We start from the raw sequence: 21340 nt of genomic DNA on the forward strand, positions 1-21340 counted from the left end.
CTCCCCTTCCTCCCCCTCCTCCCTGTAGGTTCCTTCCTCAGTGCCCCAAGGTGCTGGCACAGGGCTCGGACTCCCAGCCTGGGAATTGCAAGGTTTTCCCCCCAAATTGTCCCCCTGGAGAGCCCCCAGCACCACAGCCCTGGCCCCTCAGCAGCCTGGGTTTATTTTTAGAGGTGTTTCCCTGTTCCCAGAACCTTTTACTTTCCTGCCTCCCCCCCCCCCCCCTCCCCTTCCCAGACTGGGGTCAGGTGTCAGATGTCCCTGTCCCCTCCACATCTCTGGCACTGTGCCATGCCAGAGCCCTGAGTGTGAACACGCAACGGGGTGGCACCAGGGCAAAATCCTGTCATCCCCAGCCCACGGGGACAAAGCTGGCTTTGGGGACATGCTCCAAACATGGGAAATCTGACATCTGCTCAGCTGGTGCTGGCAGGTCCCAGTGGGGAGCAATGCTGTGGGTTCCCTGCAGGTGTGGCTGGGGGGGATGGCACGCACTGGGGCCAGGACATGGAGCTGCGGGGCTGTGCCTGGCCCCTGCCCTGTGTGGGCATTCCCCTAACTCTTGGTGGATGTGGGGAGCTGCCCACATCCCCACACTGTGCAGGGACACAGACATGGCATGGGGACAGGGACGTGACATAAAGACAGAGATGTGGCATGGGGACAGGGACATGATGGCACAGGGACACAACCACAGCACTGTATGCAGCTCAGAGCTACATGTGTCACACCATACAGCAAATGGGGCACAGGGTCAGTGCAACCCCCACGTGACCAATTTGTATTTCGGGACCTGCGTGTCACCTCCATGCCCTAAGCACCGTCACGCAGCCCCAAGCCCAGCCAGCAGCCTGCGGGGCAGGGACACACACCGTGTGCTGCTTGTTGGTCCATGCAGGGCACAGCAGGGACAGGATGGGGACGAACACTGCCAGGGGTGCTGCCAGCTTGGCAGGACACCCCGTGTGCCCCCTCTGGCCTTTTAGGGTGAGCTGACACAAGGTCTGGGTGCACACCCAGCTGCTGCCTTTGCAGATGTTGCTGTGGGTCCGGGGATCTCCAGGCACAGCGGGCACATCCGGGCCACACCAGGCAGCGGGGTTGGAGGCACCTGACATGGAGTTTGCTCAGGGGCATCCCCAGAGCAAGTCGCACTCTCTCCCATGTTAATAAATGGCCAAGGATCACGGCTGGGCACTTGCTGTGATGTCAGTGCTTCTTGAGGCTGCCCCACTCCCCTCCCAGCAGCTCCCAGATGGCTTTGGGGATGAGAGGGGGGAGATAAAGAGAACATTTCTGGCTGCTGTGCACAAAGTTGTGCCCTCCATGGGAGATGCTCCCAGCAGTCTGCCAAGCACCCAGCACGCTGCTTGCCTAATCCCATTGCAGTCTTACCCCAGGCAGAGAGGGAGAGGAGGGGATCCTGCCCCTGACATCAGCCCATCACAGAGACAGCAAGGATGTGAGCTGTGTGACTGGGAGACTGAGCACCAAAGGGTTAAGGTGACCCAAAGGCTGAATCTAGGGGGGATTTGATGAACCTCTGGGCCAGGCAATCCTCAGAGCTATAGCACAGTGGGGCTCAGCCAGGTGTGGGCTCCCCCAGGACCTGCCACCAGAGAGGTGGCTCAGGGGACAAAGTGACACTGGGGAGCAACAGCCCTTGGCCATGCAGGAATGGGCAGAGGGATTCTGGAAGGACAGAGGTGTCTGGGGCACAGCCAGCAGCCTCAGCTCACTCCGCCAGAGCTGTCAGGAGAGTTTAGGGCATGATTTGTCTGACCAAACACAGGCAGTTGCTCAAGGAGAAGACGAAACACAGCTGGGCTCTGCCTCCTGCAGCTCCCAGCTCAGAAACAGGGCACGGGAAGGGATCAGATCTCCCTCTTGAGCATCCACGCTTAGTGGAGCAACTCCCATGGGTGAAGGGCTCTTGCAGCAGGGTGTCCCTGGGGCTGACGAGTCACGGTGCGGTGTCCCCAGGGTTAGGCTGGAGGCACCAGGATGTCCCAAGCAGGGCACCTGCATCTGCTTAAGGCATCTCCCTCCCTGCCCCAGGCCACTTCTGGCCCCACCACGCTGTAACTCCCATCCTTGTAACTGCAACTCCCATCCTCCCGAGAGAATGTGGAGATTAAACTAAAACAACCCAGGCTGGTTGGAGCCAGGCTGGAAATGCCACGAGTAACAGCTAATGAGCTCCATAAATCACTCTGGGATGGCACAGGGCAGGCATTCAGCATGTTCTCACTGCCCACAGCCCAGGCTGGGATGCTCCCAAAATAGTCAGTGTTTGCAGGCTGGGAGTGTGGATGCTACCACTCGCAATGTGCCTCTTCCCAAAACTGTGGCTGTTGGCTGCAGGTCCAGCTGCCTAAATAACTCCCATGGTGCAGGAGCTCCTGCTGTCCCACAGCCTGGGAAGGGAGGTTGGGGCTGGCAGGGTTGGAGGTTGGAAATGGTGGGAGCCCCAAAACTGAGTGCATCTCCAGGGGCTGCATCTCCAGGGCAAATGGGTACTCCTCTGCCAGGTGAAATCCAGGCGTGGGGCTCATAGGGCACAGAGAAGGGGTGGCCCACGCAGCATGGACACCTCATCCCAGTGTCCCCATCCTACCCAAGCCACAACACCACCTCAAATGCCACCTCCTTGTCTGCAGCTGTGGATTTGGCTGGAAACTGCTGTCCCTTTCTATAAATGTCACTTGGGGATGTCTCTGTCTGTCCCTGTCTGTCCCATGCCCTCTGGCTCACACAAACCCTCATGACACCGTGTGCGGTGGCACATCCCCCTCTCTCTTTGCAGGTCGAGGCATCGCTGGAGGAGCAAAACTTCACAGAGGCATGGGGGAAGAAAGCCAAAGAGCTGTATGGCAACATCTGGAGCAGTTTCAGTGACCCACACCTGAAGAAAATTATCGGCTCCATCCAGACCCTGGGGCCTTCCAACTTGCCCCTGGACAAGCGGCAGCAGGTGGGTGATACGTTGGTGAAGCCCTGGAGATGCTTGCATTCTGCTAAGCCCTCTGAAAGCCTTTTTTCCCTGAGCATCCAGACCCCCCTGCTGGCCCTTCATTGTGTTTTGGAGGGATGTTGCAAAGTGGGGAAGTGATGGAGGGGACAGATAGGATCTGTGGTCCACCCTCGGGGATGCACGTGGCCAGTATCAGTACCTACCATCAGTCCAGAGCTACCTGAGAGGAGGAGCCGGAGATTTCCTGCTTACACTGAGCAGCTTTTGGTGTGCCCTGGATACCATCCAACCCATGCCCATGGCTGGGGGCCAGCTGGCTTGGCTGCCCCAGGACACAGCCCAGCACTGGGGACATCAGGGTGGCCTGAGCCTTTCCCACGGCACTCCTAAGCTTGCAGGGTCTGCAGCTTAAATACAAGTAAAGTGCTCCAGGCTGCAATCTCTGTGCATCTCTGCTGACTTTTGAGTCACCTCCCCACTGCAATACCACTTGGCTTGGAAACCCATTGATACAATCCTCATCAGAGCAGCATTGGCCTTGGTTCCTTCCTGGAAACCTATCTTTGCTAACAGGGAGCATCACATCTCCCCACGTATCATCCTCATTTCCCTCTGCCCGCGCCCACTGCCGTCATCCAGCACCATCCCCTCAACCCGCCCAGAGCAGAGGAATGGAGACAGAGAGAGGAACAGAATTTCCTTCCCTGGGAATGAGCTCCCTGGGCAAGTTCCAGGAAACCTCCCATCGCTATTGTTTGCTGTTTTTGAAGTTTGGAGAAATAAATACCCTTCCCTCCTCCTGTTCCTATTTTTTTTTTTTTTTTTTTTTGCCCACTCTGATAAACATTCTGTTCTATCTGATGAAGGGTGTTATAAATAGCCGTGCTTCAGGACATGGAAGGGCTCAGCGAGCGGCTGTGTGTGGGTTGTCTGTCCCAAAGAGCCTCTGCACAATGGGTGCAGAAATGACGCTCACCTCCCACAAAACTGTGTTGTACAAACACGCTGGGTTCTCTTCCGGACGCACTCACGTGCTCCGGAGGTGGGAAATGTTTGTAAATCCTTTCTAAGCAGCCATTCCCACCCCCTTCCATCCTCAGTGCCTTTTTCCTCCCCACAGTACAACACCATCCTGAGCGACATGGACAAAATTTACTCCACAGCCAAGGTGTGCCTTGACAACGGGACCTGTTGGGATCTGGAGCCAGGTACAGACCATCCCCATCCCTGTCCCTTGCCTCCCAATGAGCACCCCCAGTGTGCTCCAGTCCCCAAATCCCCAGCAGGTCATGGTTGATAGGGTCCTGGTTCATGTTCATGGGCTTGTCCTGGGATGAGGAAGCTTTGAAGGGTCTGGAGCACAAGTCTGGAGCACCATGACATGGTGGTGATGGGTTGATGGTTGGACTAGATGATCTTGGAGATCTTTTCCAAACTTAATGATTCTATGAGTGGGCATGGTAGGGATGGGTTGGTGGTTGGACTTGATGACCTCTGTCGTTTTTTTCCAACCTTAATGGTTCTATGATTCTGTGATCTGTGTCCAGTGCAATGGTGGTGGCACCTCACAGACCTGCTGTGGGTTGTGCCCTGTTCCTGCCCCTCCTTCCCACTGGGTTCTCATGTCCTGCTTGTCTCCTCTGCCCCAGACATCTCGGACATCATGGCCACCTCCCGCAGCTACAAGAAGCTCCTCTATGCCTGGGAGGGATGGCACAATGCTGCAGGCAACCCACTGCGTCCCAAGTACCAGGAGTTTGTGACGCTGAGCAACGAGGCATATCAGATGGATGGTGCGAGTGGATTGGGGGTGTGGGGTGGGTCAGGGGTGGGAATCAGGGCAGTGTGGTCTGCTCTCCTCATGCCATATGCATAGAGCTTCCACTTCCCCCCTGCCCGGGTGTTGACAACTTGGGGAAGGAGTAAAAATCCCACTGATGCTCAACAGTCCCAGCTCTTGGGGCTGGATGTGGGGAGAGCCCCTTGGGGTTGAAGCCAGGGGTCATCACTGCCTCCCTGCAGGATTTGAGGACACAGGCAGCTACTGGCGCTCCTGGTACGACTCCCCCACCTTCGAGGATGACCTGGAGCATCTCTACAACCAGCTGGAGCCACTCTACCTCAACCTGCACGCCTTTGTCCGGAGAAAGCTCTATGACCGCTATGGCCCCAAATACATCAACTTGAAGGGCCCCATCCCTGCTCACCTCCTCGGTAAGGCCCAGGGGTGCTGGTGGGCCTGGAGAGCTGTAGTGGGACTGGGGGGTCCCAACTATTGCTATGTTTCTCTTCCTCTTGACCCATCTCTGGCCCCACTCCTGCTGTTTTCTGCTTTCAGGCAACATGTGGGCTCAGCAGTGGAACAATATCTATGATCTAATGGTCCCCTACCCCGATAAGCCTAACCTGGATGTCACAAGCACCATGGTGAATCAGGTACCAGGCTGAGAGACTTACTAGTGGCACCAGTTGGAAAAAAAAGGGGGAGTTATTGGCCAGAGCTTGCCCATAAAATTGAGCCTGTGGGAGCTGTTGCCTGTATCTGTACATGGAACAGCAGAAAAGCCAATTCTGGGAAGAACTAGGGACACAGAAATGACCCCACTCCCCATCCAGCAATGGTCAAAGAAGCAGTGGGTGCAAAAAGAGGCATGATGATGTGGTGGGACCAGTTGTGGGGGCTGCATCCACACCATCCCACATGTCCTACCAGGGCTGGAATGCCACCCACATGTTCCGGGTCTCGGAGGAGTTCTTCACCTCCCTGGGGCTGCTGGAGATGCCACATGAGTTCTGGGAGAAGTCCATGCTGGAGAAGCCGGCAGATGGACGGGAAGTGGTGTGTCACGCCTCGGCGTGGGACTTCTACAACCGCAAGGACTTCAGGTGCGTGTGGGCATGCAGGGTCTGCAGAACAAGAGCCTCCTCAGTCCCCTTGGAAGGTCACCATTTTAGGTACCCCCACCCTGACCTTTCTCTTTCTGGGATAAGTTTTCAAGGAACCACACTGCTCTGCTTTCCCGTCTGCTGTTTTCATTTTCCACATGGACTTCTGCCACCCTTCTAGGGACCCTGAGAGTTTGTTCCCATCAAGGGGTGTGTGAGCAGACCAGGACTCCTCACCCAGCTCAGGAAATGCTGCTTTTACCTGGCAGGATCAAGCAGTGCACAACGGTGACCATGGAGCAGCTGTTTACAGTGCACCACGAGATGGGCCACGTGCAGTACTACCTGCAGTACAAGGACCAGCCCGTCTCCTTCCGCGGCGGGGCCAACCCCGGCTTCCACGAGGCCATCGGTGATGTCATGTCCCTGTCCGTCTCCACCCCCAGCCACCTTCAGAAAATCGGGCTCCTCAGCAGTGCTGTTGAGGATGAAGGTATGGCAGCTGCCCTGCAGACCTGGAGGGTTCGAACACTGCCCATGGCACCAGGAAGGGAGGGGGACGTGCCAGGGTAGGCTGCTGTCTGGTGACACAGCCAAGAGAAGGAGAGGCCCCATGCCTCTCACTCTTTCCTTTTTACAAGAACCAACCCATTCTTGGCTCTGTGGATCCATGCATGGACCCCTTCTTTGCTCCATAAACAATCCCTTCTTGACTCATGACTCCATGGACATCTCCTCCTTGTCTCCATTGACAACCCCTTCTTGACTCCATTCTTTTCACCATCAAGAGCAGCAGTGACGCTCCTCAGAACCTATCCACTCCCTTCCTCAGCAGTCCCAAACCTGACAGCAACATCTTTGTGCTTTATCAGCTTCAGTCTTTCCAGTGTTTCCCCTCCCCTCACTGAGAAGCTCCCAGGAGCCCCCTGAGCAGCTCACATGCTCAGTCACAAGGACAGTCAGCGGGTGACATGTCTGCCTGCCAGGCAGTGCAGTGGAGGAGGACTTGTCACTGCAGGACACTGCTCAGCTTGGCAAGGATCTCCTCCCTGCAGCCACCTCTCAGCCAACATGTCAAAGCAGACGGCAGCAGAGGAAACCAAGTGTTCACAGCCTGCTCCCGCAGGCGGCTGCTTTGCGGAGGGACAGTCCCGGGTCCTCCTGCCTTGTCATTAAATCTGCTTCATGATGGGGAAGCCATCACAGCACACAAGAGTGCCGTGCCCACGCTGTACAAACAGCATGGAGCAGATGGTCTCTGCCTCCAGGCATTGCTGTCTGACTAGCAGGTCCTTGCAGCCACGCCAGCTCCATGATGGCAGCAGCCAGCAGCCCTTCAGGACACTGCTGCCTACCCTTCCTGACCCACAGCTTCAGCTGGCTCTCCAGCTGGTCCTTCTTCAACTCACCTTTGCTAGGCTTCCCCAAGGAGCAGTGGAAAGCAGATGTCACCACCCCCTGTGCTTCCCATGGAAGGGTGGTGACTGTCCCCAGTTTGACTCCAGTTCTGGATCTTAACTGTGGCAACTTTTGCTTTGCCATGCCAGCCGTGGGGAGCAATTCCCTTTCAGCCTGAAGACCCTGTAGAGTGAACTTGTGCATTAGTCACCCTCATCAGAGACCTTTTCATGGTGAGAGCCAAGTTGAAGGCAAGGGGACAGTGGGTTTCACTTCCATTGTTCCCACTCAGTTAGGAGGCCCAAGTTGCCCCTGGCAGGAGCTGCAGCTAGAAAAACCTCCTATGTCCCATGCAAGCTTCACTAGAAAGAAAAACTACATGTTGAAACGCTGTTCCAACTGGTCATCCAGCTCTCCTCACCCTATTGCCAACAAAAAGTCTGGTGACCTTAGTGCTGTCCACCCAGGCTCCTTCCCAGCCCCATCCGAGCTCTGTTTCCTGCAGAGAGCAACATCAACTACCTGCTGAAGATGGCTTTGGAGAAGATTGCCTTCCTGCCCTTCGGATACCTCATCGACCAGTGGCGCTGGAACGTGTTCAACGGCCGCACGCCCCCGAGCCGCTACAACTACGACTGGTGGTACCTAAGGTAGGGATGGCCACGGAGGGTGGATGCGCGTGTGGAGGCTGTGGATGTGCAGGGTGGGAAAAAAGTGGCCACAGAAATGGCTGGAGAAAGATGGATGGATGGATGGATGGATGGATGGATGGATGGATGGATGGATGGATGGATGGATGGATGGATGGGTTGAGGAACAGAAATACATTAAAGGACACAATTGTGCAGATCTCTTTAGCACTGGGTTTTCTTTTTCTGTTCCCACCCTTTGTCCATCTGGCTTCCTCTTTCCAGCTTATGTTGTCATTCTCTGTTGTCCACAGAACCAAATACCAGGGCATTTGTGCTCCAGTTTCGAGGAATGAAAGCAACTTTGACCCTGGAGCAAAGTACCACATCCCTGGGAACACCCCTTACATCAGGTAGAGGAAGTGCTGGGAAGGGGATAGGGGTTTGTGGGGGGTGCAGGGACCTCAGCTCTTCAGATAGAGACTGGGATACATTGCTCCTTCTCAAAGACACAGAGACCATCCAGTGCTTGGGAGCAAAAATGATGGGAAGCAGACGTGTGGCATGGTGCCTTCAGCCATGCCCTGGGACACATCTGCTTCCCTTTGTCCCCAGTGCTCACCTTCCCGGGCTTCCTCGGCAGGTACTTTGTGAGTTTCATCCTCCAGTTCCAGTTTCACAAGGCGCTGTGCCAGGCGGCCAACCACACCGGTCCCCTGCACACCTGTGACATCTACATGTCCAAAGAGGCTGGAGCCAAACTCAGGTGGGGACAGAGGAGGGTCGGGACAATCGCCACGGGCAGATGTGTGCGTGGAAGCTGATGGTGTGCAAGGAAGAAAGGAAGGAAAGAAGAAAGGAAGGAAGGAAAAAGTGGCCATGGAGATGGCTGGAGAAATAGCTTTGCAGATGGATGGATGGATAGATGGAAATTCATGGAAGCACTGGGGTGGGGTGAGTGGTCCTCACCAGAGTCCTGCTATTATCCCTGTCACTAGCTCCACCCAGACAAGAGGTCATTGAAGCATGTTTGGTTCCTGTTGACCCCCTGGGTGTTAATGAATGCATGAGAATGTGATGGAGAGTTTTCAGCCCCCAAGCACAGGATAGCTGGGGGGCTTCAGAGGCAGTTTCCAGGTTTGTGTCCCTCTCAGGAATAGTATCTTCAGCCCTTGTGGTGTCAAGATTCCATTACAGCTTTTCTCCCACCCATGCCCTGATCTCACGCCAGCTCTTACTGTCCCACTCCATTGCAGGGAGGTGTTGAAGGCCGGGTCTTCCAAGTCATGGCAGGAAATCCTGTTCAACCTCACTGGCACGGATAAGATGGATGCTGGGGCGCTCCTGGAGTATTTCAGCCCTGTCACCACCTGGCTGCAGGAGCAGAACAACAAGACCAACGAGGTGCTGGGCTGGCCTGAGTTTGACTGGCGTCCCCCTGTCCCCGAAGGGTACCCTGATGGCATCGGTAAGGCTGGGGCTGGGGAGGGGCAAGGGAAATCGCTAACCCCTAGGCAAGACAAGGAGGTTTCTGCTGCAGATAAATGAAGTCTCCATGCCAGGAAAGAGGGAAATGCCCAGCCTAAGGGTGTTGTTTTCTGGGTGGTTTCATCTTCCATTGAGGCAGGTGCCATTGGCCTGCCCAAGTGGGCCTAGAGTGTGCAGCTTGTCCTGATATCCCACCCCTTGTCCCATGGGACACTTCCATCTTCAGCCTGCTCCCAGGCTGTGGCATCCTTCGGTAGACGTGCAGCTGTGGGAAAAGTTAAAGCATGGTTTCTCCATGGAATGATGCTCTTGTGAACAGGACTCCCTCTCTCTTCCCTCATTTATCTCTTCCTCTAGACAAAATAGTAGATGAAGCACAAGCTAAAGAGTTCTTGGCTGAGTACAACAGCACGGCTGAGGTGGTGTGGAATGCTTACACTGAGGCATCTTGGGACTACAACACCAACATCACTGACCACAACAAAGAAGTCATGGTAAGGAATCAACCCTGGGACTGTGAGGGAAGAACGTGTGGGAAGCCATGGGGATGCTGGCAGTCATGGCATTGCAGGTGGTGCTCCTGTTGATGGACTGTCTCAGAGATCTCCCTCAGGTAACTCCTCTCCTGTCTCCTGCTTTTACAGCTGGAGAAGAACTTGGCCATGTCCAAGCACACCATTGAGTATGGCATGAGAGCCAGGCAGTTCGACCCCTCGGACTTCCAGGACGAAACTGTCACCCGCATCCTCAATAAGCTGAGTGTCCTTGAGAGGGCAGCCCTGCCAGAGGACGAGCTGAAAGAGGTGAGCTGCAAGGGGACAGAGCAGGAATGGGTGTCCTTTGCCATTATTTTGTGTGAAGACACAGGCTTCTCCCAGCTTTCAGGAAACGCCCTTCTGCCCTTGCAGAAACTGATGGTTTGGGGCCTTCTACACAAAGGCAAGGTTCTTGCCCCCAGGGTATCCCACCCAAATATTGTCAGTCCCATCCTGCAGTGGTGTCCACCTGCTTGGATGACAACAGCGCCTTGCATGCTGGCCTAACACTTTCCGTACTGACTCATCTTTGCCTCCTTCTGGGCTCATACAACCTTCCAGGACAGCATGGAAGGGGCCAGAGGAAAACACCCAGGGGCTGTGTTGTTCCCCAAGAGCAGGAGCAAGGATAAGCAGCTCACGTAATGCGATCTCCTTTGCAGTACAACACCCTCCTCTCAGATATGGAGACCAGATACAGCATAGCCAAGGTCTGCAGGGAGGACAACACCTGCCACCCCTTGGATCCTGGTAAGATCTGGCAGGGAGTTCAGTGGTTCATCTGCAGCAACCCCAGGAAGGAGGGATTCTTCACAGGGGCACAGAGAAGGGTCATGAAGGGGCCCTTTCACCTTCTCTGTGATGTCCCCTGAGCAGTGTATTGGGTCTAGCATCATTGCAGCAGGCCAACCCATCCAACACCATCAGTCTGCCTTCATTGCTCTCTCTTCAGACCTCACGGACATCCTGGCTACCTCACGGGACTATGATGAGCTCCTCTTTGCCTGGAAGGGCTGGCGGGATGTTTCTGGAGCGAAAATCAAGGACAAATACAAGCGATACGTGGAACTGAGCAACAAGGCAGCTGTGCTCAATGGTCAGTGTCCTGCTCCTTCAGACACCCACCATGACCTTGGAACCCTGCGGGCAGGGAATTGAGCTGATCATCCAGATCAGAGCCAACATCTTGAGGGCATGGAGGTCCCACCAATGCTCACTAGGTCCACTGCCTCGTGGGGAAACCTGGGGCCCAAGACTTGCCCAAGAAGGGAATTGACAACTTCTGCTCTTGCCCTACCACAGGATACACAGACAATGGGGCTTACTGGAGATCTCTTTATGAGACACCCACCTTTGAGGAAGATCTGGAGAGGCTGTATCTGCAGCTGCAGCCCCTGTACCTCAACCTTCATGCCTACGTACGTCGCGCCCTATACAACAAGTATGGTGCAGAGCACATAAGCCTGAGGGGTCCCATTCCTGCTCACTTGCTGGGTAAGGGCTTTGCTGGGCTGAGTTGTGTCTCCCAGCAGGAAGAGATTGCTACTAGCCCAATCCTGCGCAAAAGTTGAGAGTAACTGGTTGCCTTTTCTTTCCTCTCCCTGTCTCCCTCCTGCACTTTCCAGGCAACATGTGGGCTCAGTCATGGTCCAATGTTTTCGACCTGGTGATGCCCTTCCCAGATGCCACCAAAGTGGATGCCACCCCAGCCATGAAACAACAGGTCAGTGCTTCCACAGCCTGCTCTGCCCCTTGGGAACCTCTGGTCCCTGCCAACACCAACACTGCTAAATGCTTTGATGCTATCAAAAACTTCTATGAAATACCTCTGTTCTTTCCCCATCTGGATGTACCACAGGCTGGACCCAGCTCTAATTGATACCTACAGACCTCCCCTGCCCAGAGGGACAAGACTGCCCCCAGCCTCCCTCCAGCAACTCCAGGAGCTTCCACTGCCCCTCACCAGATCTTCTGTCTGCTTCTCCCCAGGGCTGGACACCCAAGATGATGTTTGAGGAGTCGGACCGTTTCTTTACCTCCCTGGGCCTCATCCCCATGCCGCAGGAGTTCTGGGACAAGTCCATGATTGAGAAGCCAGCGGATGGGCGGGAGGTGGTTTGTCACGCCTCGGCCTGGGACTTCTACAACCGCAAGGACTTCAGGTAGGATGAAGGCACACAGCCTGAAGCCACCACACTGCCTCTTTCCTTGTGGCTGCGGCAGCCCCACTGGTACCCAAGATGCTGACACTGCTGGCAGGAGCCCCCACAGTAGATGGAGGGCAATCCACACCTACCCTGACTTGCCCTAGAAGGTGAAAAAGCCAATGAACACCAACAGGGAATGGGCAGGGGCAGCAGGAAAGGCAGGAAGACAGCCAGAGACCAACCCCACGGAGCAGGACCAGCGCAGGCGGGCATCAGACCTGGGGAAGGGATACATGAAAGAGACCAAAGAAAAAACTAGCTTAATGGGGTATGGTCATCTCTGAACACTTTCACCCCAGCACTGCCCTCTGTTCTCTCCCCATCCCACTTGTCCTCATCCAGAATCAAGCAGTGCACCGTGGTGAACATGGACGACCTAATCACAGTGCACCATGAGATGGGCCACGTGCAGTACTTCCTGCAGTATATGGACCAGCCCATCTCATTCCGTGATGGAGCCAACCCTGGCTTCCATGAGGCCATTGGGGATGTCATGGCCTTGTCTGTCTCCACCCCGAAACACCTGCACAGCATCAACCTGCTGGACCAAGTGACAGAAAATGAAGGTGAGCTGGCATGGGAACACCACACAGCACAGTGCTTGGGGAGGCAACTGGAAATGCAGAGGGTCAGGGCAGAAGGTAGCAGGGACGTGCACAGTGTCTGTGTATCAATGGAAGGGACAAGATCCAACAGGGACACTCCGCCTTTGGGCGGAATGATCCATACAGGGTGGAGAGGTGGCCACAGTACTGCCTCGTTCACATCTTCCCACTCTGGGCAGAAAGTGACATTAACTACCTGATGAGCATCGCGCTGGACAAAATTGCCTTCCTGCCCTTTGGATATCTCATGGACCAGTGGCGCTGGAAGGTGTTTGATGGGCGGATCAAGGAGGATGAATACAACCAGCAGTGGTGGAACCTCAGGTATGCTCACATTCAGACCTCTCTTTGGTGCTTGGCCATCATCCCTCTCTGTGGCCCAGTTGGCTGCAATGGGGATGTGACAGAGTACAGAACACCTTATTCAATCCTCACATACCTCCATATCCCCACCCAGCTAACCCCATCTTCTCCTCCCCAAGCTGGACTAATTCTCCCTCTCTGGCCCAGGTTGAAGTACCAGGGCTTGTGCCCACCAGTACCAAGGTCTGAAGATGACTTCGACCCAGGGGCAAAGTTTCACATCCCTGCCAACGTCCCCTACATCAGGTGAGCAAGCAAAGCTTGGTCAGGGGGGGCACCTGAAAGGATAAATGAGCCCACGCAGAAGCAGGGACCGCCAGTTGAGGTGCAGCTACGCTACCTTGTTTCATGACTGGTGGGATACCAGGTGGTGCCCATCCTGACAGAGCCTCAGAGGGGAAGGCTGGATTTGGGAACTCTCCAACAATGATGGGCTTATACCTCCAAGCAGCCGTAAGAACACGTTAAAAGGAAAAACGGCATCACCAGATTGGGCCAAACTGATGCAGGTGGAGCTTCAAAGCCAGTGATGCTTCTCAAAGCTGAGATTCTGCAGTGAGGGGAGGTGGGGAGAACATTCATTTCCTTCACAGCCACTAGCAGGGTCTCTCCCCATGTAACCCTCCAGGTACTTTGTCAGCTTCGTGATCCAGTTCCAGTTCCACCAGGCACTCTGCAAAGCAGCTGGGCACACGGGACCCCTGCACACATGTGACATCTACCAGTCCAAGGAGGCTGGGAAGCTCCTGGGGTAGGTGTGTGGGCAGGGCAGGGCCTTTATGTCCAAATGCCTGAAAGTCATCCCATAGCTCAGCAAGACAGGAGGCAATGCAGCCCCCTGTGCCCCATCCCTTCCTCATCCCAGCTATGTCCCTGTCCCTGGGCTGTGGCCACGGGGACCCTGGGCTGGGTGCTACAGCTGTGATTGCAAAAGCAGCCACTAGATGGTAGCTGGGACCCTGGCAGGGTGGAGGCTCCCTCCTCCTCCTCCTCCTCCTCCTCCTCCCCCGCAGCCCCTTGTTCCTTAGGGAAAACAGCCCCCTCACTTCGAGGAAAGTGCCTGCAAAATTAACCCTTTCACCCATAAAGTGAACTGCATCAGGCTGAATTCACTGAGGGTTTTTACCCCAACATCCTCCATGGAAACCTCTCTCCACGGCCCTGTGGGTGTCAGAAGGCACGAGCTGTGCCCCAGGGCTGCTGCCACCAAGAATCTCAAGCCCTGGGGAAGATGAGGGCCACAAGGAACACACTGCATCCAATTTCTCCCCCCACAGGGATGCCATGAAGCTGGGTTTCAGCAAGCCATGGCCTGAAGCCATGCAGCTCATCACGGGGCAGCCCAACATGTCAGCAGAGGCCCTGATGAGCTACTTTGAGCCCCTCATGACATGGCTGGTGAAGGAGAACACGAAGAATGGGGAGGTGCTGGGCTGGCCCGAGTACAGCTGGACTCCTTACGCAGGTACAGGTGGGAATGGGCTGGACATGGTTGGTCCACGGTGGGGGCAGATTTTTGTCCTCACCAGAGTGGGGATGGGGCTCATGGTAGACATGGAGCTGTTCCAGTGCCCCCTTGTCCCCCCAAAAAATGACAGGGGATTTGGTGCCTCTCGCTGACTTCCCAACAAGCTGAGTCTCAAGCAGACAAGTCACCCAAGAGCCCAGCCAAGGAAGAGCAGGTGACCCACCACACCCAGCCCGGAGCCCCCAGCACCAACCATGTCTCTCCTTTCTCTATTTTCTAGCCACTGAATTCCAAGCTGCCTCTGACAAAACTGATTTTCTGGGCATGTCTGTGGGCACCAAACAAGCCACAGCAGGTGCCTGGGTCCTGCTTGCGCTGGCGCTTGTCTTCCTGATTGCCACCATCGTCTTGGGTGTCAAGTTGTTCACATCAAGGAGAAAGGCCTTCAAATCCAGCTCGGAAATGGAACTCAAATAAGGCAAATGCAGACGGGGGGAGCACAGACAGGGTGCAAACACGGGCACTCAGGCAGCTGGTGGCAATGCTGCAGGCACTTCTGCCCACGAAGCCATGGGTTTCCACAGCCCAGGACTCCTCTCTCCAATCAGGTTGGACATTTTTTTTTCCACTATGCAAGAGCCAAAGCAGAGAAGAGCTATTTATTTGCCAACATCTGCATAAAAGGAAGAGAAATTCAGGCACCGGCAGGCACGGAGCCATCAAGGACTGCTCCTGTGCCCAGGGGGGAGTGAATCCAGAATGTGTCCCCACCACCCATCTCCAGCCCCTGTGCCAGGATGGGCAAAGCCATGGGGGCTTCGAGTGACAGAGGGCAGGCTTGGGAAGCACAGAGCATGTTTCTGACCTCTGCCCATCCCTGGTTTGCCCACTGCTGGGCTGTTCATTTGCATGGATGAGAAATAAACCCATGTCTTGTTACCCCCAGCGCAGCAGCTCAGCTCTTTCTTGGGGGTGGGGTATCTCAGTGGGATGCTCCAGCACTGAATGATGCACGCTTACGTAAGAGCTGGGGGGAGGAAGGGGGGGGGCTACGAGGTCAGTGATCACCGCCCGCTCTCCAGCTCCGATTATCTTGGGATCAGCAGTGCTTGAGGCTTTTTCTCCCCCCGTCTCCCCCCCCCCCCCCCCATCTTTCTTCTGCTTCTGTAAATAAAACTTCGTATTTGTTCTGCAGTGATTAGGTGCAAAACTAATCCCAGGCCAGGGATTATTGCAGCCTTAAAGAGCTGCGATCTGCTGCGGCCCCGAGCAGGAGGGGAAATTAGGGGATCCAGGATGGATCCTGCTGTCCCTCCCATCTGATTACCTCCACCCTCAGCCATGAATTACACGAGGAAACCCAGACCCCAGAGGCACCCAAGAGGAGCAGAAGACAGATGTCTGCCCACCCATGCTCTGGTTTGTGGTTATTTTCTTCCAGCTCTCCTGCATCCATGCACAGGACACCCGCAGGGAAGGGAAGTCACCAGTCGCTCCTCTTCCCACCTTGCTCCCTGGGCTGGTGAAGCAGTTGCCCCAAACCCCCATGCACACCCACCCCAATGCAGCTGCCCTGTGCTCCAGCACACTGAGCATCATCCTTACCCCCCCTCCCCAACCTAGCTACACGATGCTCGCAGAGCAAAGACTTTGTGTCATATCCCCTTGCAAGGTGAGAGCTGGTGTGAAGCCAAGCTTGTTTCCAGCCCCATAGGGCAGGTTGGTGCAGGTGTGCTCCATCAAGTTCAGCTCATTGCTGGTAATTCTGAGCCCATGGCTCCTTTCTGCACAATTAATGGAGGGATGAGGTCTCCAAGGTCATCAAGGTCCTGCCAGCATCATGAGAATTGCTTTCTGGAGAGAAAAAGAGCCACACTGAAGGCTCATTCAGGAACTGCAATACAAGCTCAACCCTAACTCAACATCAGAGGATCCACAAGGAGCTGAATGTCCTAGAACAAGACATAGGACAATGCCACGGTGCTGGGTGATGAGTGCACTGAGCTGTGATCTGCTGATTAGAGAGACAATACAAGATGAAGGCTCACCCAGGAGATGGAGGAGCACACCACAACACAAATCCAAGATCCATTCAGGTGGGGAGAGCACCACGTTACCTTCAACACAGATCCCAGATCCATGAGGACACACGTTACCTTCAACATAGATTCAAGATCCATCCAGTGCAGGAGGACAGCACTTTACCTTCAACACAGGTCCAAGATTTAGCCACACAGTGAGACAGGACACCAGGCTACTCCCAGCCCAGCTTAAGATGGAGCAAAGTTCCCAACCTGAGCCTAAATGGAGGGGCTGGGCCGTGGGTGGAGGAACAGGTGAAGTTTTCAGGGCAATCAGTACTTGCTGATGCCCTCAGGGCTCTGCTAACCCGTCACCAATGTTCTACAAGATACCTTTGAAATGGGGATGATTTCCCTTCTCCATTGTGATAACATCTGGAGAGATTTTGCTGCCTCCAGGCTTCTGCATCATGCTTCCTGCTGAAAGTAGGAGGCTTGGCAAAATTGCTCCCTAGGAAAAAAATAAATAGAAAAGAGTGGGAAAAAGAGGAGATTCCCTCTCAATTCACAGAGATCCTCTAAGGAGAGCTCAGAAAGCAGCACCCCACGCCTGCAGGGGAGGTGCCGGTGATGCCTGTGCACAAAGCTCACGGAGAGAAAATCTGCCTTAAAACCCCACAAATCAAAAGCAAGAATCACGCTGGGTTCCTTTTTCCAGCTCGGGGACCCTTTGGGCACGGCAAAAACCCATTTTCCTATGTTTCCATGCTCATTATGCACACTCACCGTGCTGCAGGGAGGTGAGTGCTGGGGGGGACCCCACGTCCCTGGTGCTGGCAGGGGCCTGTCCAGGCCTGGTCTATTCTTAGCTGGTGGGTGGCCGGGCAGGGCGCGCAGGGCCGCGTTCCTCACATTCCCCTTCCCCGGGGACAAGGAGCGCCTGGAAACATGCAGCAGCAGCTTGGCAGAACCCAGCACCCAGGGGCCGGCAGCAGGGGCCACCCTGGGTAGGGGGTGTCAACGGGGGAATATGGCACAAGGTTAGGGTCACCGGGCCCCCTATCCCAGGACCCTCACACTTCAGATGTCCCCTCCATCAACTTCTGGGCAGGGACAGGCTGCTTTGCCCAGGTGGGTCCGTGTGTCCCCCCAGCTCTGAGCTGCTGCTTTCTGCCCTTGCCCCTCCTGGGCAGTGGCAGTGCCACTCCTGCTTCCTTGGCAAGTCCCAGCAGTGGGACCCCAACAAGCCGCCTCCTCCTTATGCCCACCATTCAGTGCATATGGGACAAAGGGGACCATCCCCAATCCTCCTGCTCGAGCCAATAATTTCCCCACAGAGCAGAGAAGGAATTTCCGTGAACTAGAGGTGATGACAGAGTGTGTCACCAAGCCCAGGCACTCAGCTTTCCTCTCCCTCAGCCAAGGAGGATTGCAGCCAAGCAGACACACTGCAGCCACCAGCAGTCACCTCCCAGCAGCTGCGATGTGTGGCCACATCTTGCCCTTACCTGGACATCCCTGCAGCACTGCCTTGAGTTATTGCAGCTGCCTGCTCACCCCATCCATCCTTCTACTCCCCACATCCATCTTCCTGTTAGCCCCATCCATCCTCCTACTCACCCCATCCGTCCTCCTGATCACCTCATCCATCCCCTGCTCGCCCCATTCGTCCTCTCAGTCCCAAGGATGAGGGGGGAGTCATGATCCTGCCCTGTGCCTCAGTTTCTCCCTCTGTGCAGAGTGGACGTTCAGAATGGTGGTGAACTGTGCATGTCACATTCTGGAGCTGAGATTCCATGGCTTTTTCTGCTGCGTCCTCCTGAGTATTGGCCTCTGCTGGGGAGAAACCCCCATGACTTGGTTCAATGTCACCAAGCCCTTCCCACGTTTCCAGCCTCCCACTGAGCCTCCCCCTCCCCTGTCCATCCCTGGAGCATCTCCCAACAGCCAAGGGCACAAACACCACCGGGCAGGCAGAACGCTCATGCCCACCCGGAGATAGCCCTGCTGGCTGCCAGCACTCCTGTCTTTCTGTCCTCAGCCTCACTCTCCGGCTGTGTTTGCAGCCCAGCTCTAATTACAGCAATGTGGAGGAACACCAGCTCTCAGTTGGCAAACATTTCTCCCAGCAGGCGTCAGCCGGCAGCTGCGGCGTTGGGATTTGGGTGGTTGCCCATCCTCACCGAGCCCTGTGTCCCCATCCTGCCACACTGTACCTGATCCCATTCCCCCGATCCGGTGCCTGCCCCGTGGCTGCAGGTGGGTTATACCTCCCTGCACAGTGCAAATATTTCATTTCCTGGTGTTATCCTGCAGAGTCCTGCAGCTCGCTGCCTGCCAGGCAAACCAAACGTGCCCTGATTGAACTCCGACTCTGCAGGAACAGATGATTCAGTGGGGATTGTTGGTGCAGGACCAGAAGGGGAGGGCACCCAGCACCTGGTTTTCCCTGGAAATTGGGAAGTTTCCCACTGCTTGCCTGGGGTGTGGGAAGGAAGGAAAGAAGGGGAAAGGAATAAAGCCTCAAAAATGCTGTCTGAGGAGGAGGAAAGAAATGAGTGAAGGAGGAGGAGGAGGAGAGCAGAGCAGGGAGAGAGGATTAATGCTCAGTTGAATTAGAGGGAGCCCTTCAGCTGCCTTGAACAGCAGGATAATTTGCCCAGAGACCCCAGTTCTTCCTATCTGGGATAGAATGTAAGCTCAGGATTAACTGCAAACATATGTTTAAGTCCCAGAGAAGCCCAGGGAATTGAAAGAAGCCCAGGCATAAAGCACTCCTGAGGGCATGGACCCACGGCATCATGGATGAACTGGTTCTGCAGGGAAGATCTGGGAGACTGGGAGAGCCAAGGGGGCAGTGGGAGAGACATGGGGGCAATGGGAGAGTCATGGGGGCAATGGGAGAGCCAGTGGGGGACTGGGAGAACCATGGGGTCACTGTGAAAGTCATGGGGGCAATGGGAGAGCTGTGAGTGCACTGGTAGAGCCAGTGGGGGATTGAGAGAGCCATAGGGGACACTGGGAGAGCCAGGGGGGGACTGGTAGAGGCACTGGAAGAGCCAATGGGAGATTGGGAGACACATGAGTGCACTGGGAGAGCCATTGTGAGCAATGGGAGAGCCAGTGGGGGATTGGAAGAGCCATGGGCAACACTGTTAGAGCCATGGGTGCACTGGGGGAGCTATGGGGGCACTGGAGGAGCCACAGGGGCATTGAGAGGCTCCTGGAGCTCAGTCAAAAATAACCTGATGGGGAATGACAGGATGCGTCTCCAGCTGCAAGGGCTGCAAGGTTCTTCCACCTGATGAGACCTCCTGGCCAGAGAAATGAGGACTGAAGAGGACCCAGTGACATGGAGAGAGGGGAACAAGCCTTCCCAGGCTTCCCCATAGACCCCAGCCTGGGAGAGGGGTTGGGGGGCCTGTCCTGTGCCCCCTCCCATGACCAAAGCCCCCCTGGTGCCCCTGTTCTCCCCTCTGTGGACCTGCTCACCTCTGGGGAGGGCTGGGAGATGACACGTGCCCACATCATCGGGCACATCTGCATCCACGTGACTGTGTCCACGAACAGTCCAGGCTGATTTATGGGATGAGAGGAGGGCAGGAGGCCAACCTTAAATCCTGACTGCGCGGTGATTAATAATCTGAATTATGATCATATTAGCCATAAAAATAATAGTTTTCTTTCCCTTGCAGAACTGGTCACCCAGGAATCTCAGAGCAGTTTCATAAGGCTGAGTGACCAACGTCCCTATTTTCTAGTGAAGAAATTGCGGCACAGAGCTGTCTCCCTCGAGTCACCAGTATATCAACAAGAAAACAGAGGAGGCAGGAGCCTGGACTCTGTGTCCCTCTCCCTCCCCCATGCTGTTAAGCTGCATCTCTGTAATATAGAGCAAAATATCCTCCACGACTCGCAGTAAATCATGGCAGAGGCAGTGTGCAGAGTGGATGGGGGGGAAGATAATGGGTTTTTCACCCTCTTCAACAATGGAATAAGTTTTTCTCTGCTGGGGGAAGGCTGACATCCATGATAGGCAGAGATAAAAGCTTCAGCACTGCTCTGAAATAGGCTGGCCCAGGGACAAGAGGCAGCTCTGGTGGGCATTGCTGTGGGTCAAGTGCCCCATGGTAGCCACCTGGTCCCTGTGAATATTCCTGAGGTGCTCTGGAATATTAATTGAAAATCCCAGCAAAATACTCCTGCTGATGATAATGGACCATAATCCTCTTAGACCAATTTCATGCCTGAAAAATTGTGCATAGCAAAATAATAATAAAAAGGCCCTCAGTGGACACTATCCTTAGCAGTGGGCCCAGGGGAAGAGGGCTGGCCATGGGGGATTGCTCAGGAACGGAAGGGAGGTGGTCCTCTTGGCCTTCATTGCACACAGAGAGCTGGGCAGGAGAAATGTTGAGCCCGGGGCTCGGTCTGAACATCAGCTCTGGTAGGGCAGCGTGAGACCCTGTGCCCACCTGGGTGCCCACCAGGACCCCACAGAGCTCATGGGGATGGATGACCTGGGGCCCAAGCGTGGCCCACGGGACCTCCTGGATCGCCCAGATCCCACGAAGCCCCCGTGTTCCTCGTGTCCCCCAGAGACCCTCCATGCCCTCAGAGCCCCGTACCGTGCTCGGCTCCCCCCGGGTCAATCACCCCCGTCCCAGCAGCGCGGCCCCCCCGGGTCCGCTCGGACGTTCAGCACCGGGTGAGTGGACAGCGCCAGGCGCGGGGCCCCGCCCGGAGCGCAGCCCCCCCGCACCCC

General features: G+C 55.5%; 1 protein-coding gene and 1 long non-coding RNA gene across 2 annotated transcripts in view; one reads left to right on the plus strand and one right to left on the minus strand.

Annotated features, from left to right (window-relative positions):
* The window catches only part of ACE (angiotensin I converting enzyme), a 16125-nt gene extending 631 nt beyond the window's left edge, over positions 1 to 15494 (plus strand). The window contains exons 2-25 of the mRNA XM_021378016.1: positions 2807 to 2974; positions 4095 to 4182; positions 4624 to 4767; positions 4997 to 5188; positions 5313 to 5410; positions 5688 to 5860; positions 6130 to 6353; positions 7764 to 7908; positions 8202 to 8300; positions 8531 to 8653; positions 9144 to 9355; positions 9733 to 9869; positions 10020 to 10178; positions 10574 to 10661; positions 10864 to 11007; positions 11214 to 11405; positions 11537 to 11634; positions 11901 to 12073; positions 12461 to 12684; positions 12903 to 13047; positions 13234 to 13332; positions 13715 to 13837; positions 14364 to 14551; positions 14835 to 15494. Of these exons, the coding sequence (XP_021233691.1) occupies positions 2807 to 2974; positions 4095 to 4182; positions 4624 to 4767; positions 4997 to 5188; positions 5313 to 5410; positions 5688 to 5860; positions 6130 to 6353; positions 7764 to 7908; positions 8202 to 8300; positions 8531 to 8653; positions 9144 to 9355; positions 9733 to 9869; positions 10020 to 10178; positions 10574 to 10661; positions 10864 to 11007; positions 11214 to 11405; positions 11537 to 11634; positions 11901 to 12073; positions 12461 to 12684; positions 12903 to 13047; positions 13234 to 13332; positions 13715 to 13837; positions 14364 to 14551; positions 14835 to 15031 (3633 nt within the window). The 3' untranslated portion in view covers positions 15032 to 15494. The remainder of the gene's footprint in view (positions 1 to 2806; positions 2975 to 4094; positions 4183 to 4623; positions 4768 to 4996; positions 5189 to 5312; positions 5411 to 5687; positions 5861 to 6129; positions 6354 to 7763; positions 7909 to 8201; positions 8301 to 8530; positions 8654 to 9143; positions 9356 to 9732; positions 9870 to 10019; positions 10179 to 10573; positions 10662 to 10863; positions 11008 to 11213; positions 11406 to 11536; positions 11635 to 11900; positions 12074 to 12460; positions 12685 to 12902; positions 13048 to 13233; positions 13333 to 13714; positions 13838 to 14363; positions 14552 to 14834) is intronic.
* On the minus strand, positions 15712 to 16815 carry LOC110388590. The gene is made up of 3 exons (XR_002432923.1): positions 16760 to 16815; positions 16603 to 16671; positions 15712 to 16408 (listed from the first exon to the last, which is right to left on the minus strand). It is a non-coding gene; the product is annotated as an uncharacterized LOC110388590 (long non-coding RNA).

This window comes from Numida meleagris, chromosome 26, assembly GCF_002078875.1.
Source record: "Numida meleagris isolate 19003 breed g44 Domestic line chromosome 26, NumMel1.0, whole genome shotgun sequence".
In the NCBI taxonomy this organism is placed as follows: domain Eukaryota; kingdom Metazoa; phylum Chordata; class Aves; order Galliformes; family Numididae; genus Numida; species Numida meleagris.